Source organism: Astyanax mexicanus, chromosome 9 (assembly GCF_023375975.1).
Source record: "Astyanax mexicanus isolate ESR-SI-001 chromosome 9, AstMex3_surface, whole genome shotgun sequence".
Taxonomy (NCBI): Eukaryota; Metazoa; Chordata; class Actinopteri; order Characiformes; family Acestrorhamphidae; genus Astyanax; species Astyanax mexicanus.
In genome coordinates this window covers 45,793,372-45,795,986 of record NC_064416.1, presented here as the reverse complement: position 1 = coordinate 45,795,986, position 2,615 = coordinate 45,793,372, and the positions used below count along the sequence as shown (strand labels likewise).

The following is a 2,615-nucleotide window of genomic DNA, read 5'->3' as shown; positions in this document are numbered from 1 at the left end:
CTCACTCAAGTTAGCCACTTAGCTTACCTCAGTTTGTACCAGTGATTTACCTCAGAGCACAATGGAGCCTCCAGTGGCAGCAGGTATTAATTTTGCTTTAGCACTTCTGTGGGAATTGTTGTGTGAAGAGGAGCGATTCGCTCTACGGAGTAGGCGTGTCCGGCGCTATGTACTCGCCCATATATTACAGGTAATATTAAAATATAAATATTCATGAATTATTTTAATGTAAATTATACAATTTCCTCTCTAATATTACTTTACACTCAAGGGTAGGACCAGTTTATTATATGCTTTGTAGAAATGTATGAGAAATGCAACCACAATACAAAATAACAATAATTAGTTTAATAATATAATAATTAGTCTATGAATAAACCATCAGCCATTAAATTAACCTTGATGTTACTAAGTTTTACGCAATACAATCATACACACTCAGCTAATTATTTTTATTTGGTTAATTTGACACTTTAGTTGCATAAGACACACAAACCTGCTTCAGAAATTTTATTTAAATAAAAATGTGAAATTGACTTGCTCATACCTACTAGCTCTAATGTGATAGTGACAAAAAACGACAACAAGCACGTATTAACTTTTTTTATTTTTAAACTATTAAAACAAAAACAGAACTAAATAGCAATACTAATTTAGCTTTCACTGAAACAATACTTACCTGAAAATTACAAATTATATGCAAATTATATTAATACATTTATACCATGCCCAGTCATGTTATAAACATAATTTTAACTTTACTTCTCCACCCCAGAATGAATACCAAGGAACTCGCTACTGCTCCGTGAATGAGTCGATTCCTCTGCTCAACCTCTATTTTCACACTGAGGAAGACACTCAACCAGATTTTCGGTTGAAACGGGAGTCACTGGCCATTTTGCTCAGAATGCTCTCTCAGGAACTCCATCATGGGTGGGGACCCACAATTGAAGTGCTGGTATTTCTGTTTTGGCTTGCAAGTGGAGCTTCATATCGGGTGGTGTCCAGGGCGTTCAGCATCCCCAAGACCACTGTCTGCAGAATTGTCCACCGAGTCTCAGAGGAGCTGATGGGCATCTTGAGCAGGGTCATCTGTGTGCCAGCAACTGCAGAAGAGCAGCAAGAAATTGGACAGGGCTTTGAAAGGCTCTCTCAAAATCCTGCCTTGAGAAAAGCAAGGGGAGCTATAGATGGGTGCCACATACGTATTAAAGCCCCGGAGGAGCCAGACACTGGATGCTACCGAAATCGGAAACTTTTTACATCCATCCATCTCCAGGCTGTGTGTGACCACCGGGCCAGATTCCTTGATGTGTACATTGGATTTCCTGGTTCTGTACACGACTCTAGGGTCTTGAAACACAGCCCCCTTTATCGCACTGCGGTCTACCCTCCGACTGGCACTTTCCTGCTGGGAGATGGGGGGTATCCATGTCTTCAGAGGCCCCTGGCTCTCATCACACCATATAAGCGGCCACTGAGGGATGAAAGACAGAGGGTGTTTAACAGGTACCACTCAAAAGCACGTTCTGTGATCGAAAGAGCTTTTGGAATCATGAAGACTCGGTGGCGTTCCATTTTCCTGAAGGCCCTAGAAGTCCACCCCTCTTTTGTGCCAACAGTGGTTGCCTCCTGCGCCATTCTCCACAACATATGCCTGGGGGCTGGAGATGAACTGCCACCTGAAGAAGATTGTCGTGAAGAAGACACAGAGAGTGAAGAGGGTGTCCAAGACACATCAAATGGAAATGCTCTTCGAGAGGAGCTCTGTGCTGAGGTGTTAGCTGGTGTGCCTAGGTCTTAGTTATGTTTTGTAAAAATAAGCTCTTCATAGTTGTCTCAGTTGTCTGAGTATTTATACATGATTATTTATACCATATTTATTCAAATGTTTTATACAAATGTACCCAGTGTTTACTGATCTGTTTAAACATTTCGTTCCTGTTCCCCACATCCTTCTGAATAACTTGTTTACACCTAATCTAGCGTTCTTCAACTGTTTACTGAGCAACTGAGAAGCAAGTGTTGTGTTTCTATGTAATATTGCATAAGTTCAAGCAATCTCTATATCTGAATCTCTATATACCAAAGTTAAAACTACAGAGGTAAATGCATTACAATAAAGAAGTGTGCTACACTCATGATAGATTTCATTGTTTACTTTATTTTATCAATAAGTTTTTCAAACAAAGAAAAATATCTCTCTGCCCTTTCCTCAGCTGCCTTCATTCGCTTTTCCTCTCTCTCCTCCTCCTTCCTCATGTCCTCCTCTAAAAGTTCCAGCACACTTCTCTTTCTCCCTGCCTTCCCTGCTTCTGGAGGGGCCACTGCTGGAGATGAACATGGTTCACCATCATGCATTGAGGCAACTAGAACAGGAGGCACAATGGAGTGCCTCCGTCCTAAAGCCTCATCCATGATGGTGAACCACGGCCATGATGCAGCAGTGGCCTCCCCATTTTCAGTGCCACTCCCTGTTGGTGGGCACTTCAGCTCCTAAAACAGATAAGTGGAATGTTTTTCCACAAAGGTGTAGTTGTTTGTCAATTCATTAGTTGCAGTCAAGAAAACTAAACACGAATATAGTTTTTGCTTACTTTGTATTTTTTTTTTGA

At 41.1% G+C, this 2,615-nt stretch overlaps 1 protein-coding gene across 1 annotated transcript; it reads left to right on the top strand.

The window, feature by feature from the left end:
* The first annotated feature begins 907 nt into the window (after positions 1-907).
* LOC125804553 (uncharacterized) lies at positions 908-1,804 on the top strand. Its single transcript, XM_049483420.1, has one exon. The coding sequence runs from the start codon at positions 908-910 to the stop codon at positions 1,802-1,804; it is 897 nt and encodes a 298-aa protein (XP_049339377.1).
* The last annotated feature ends 811 nt before the right edge of the window (positions 1,805-2,615 follow it).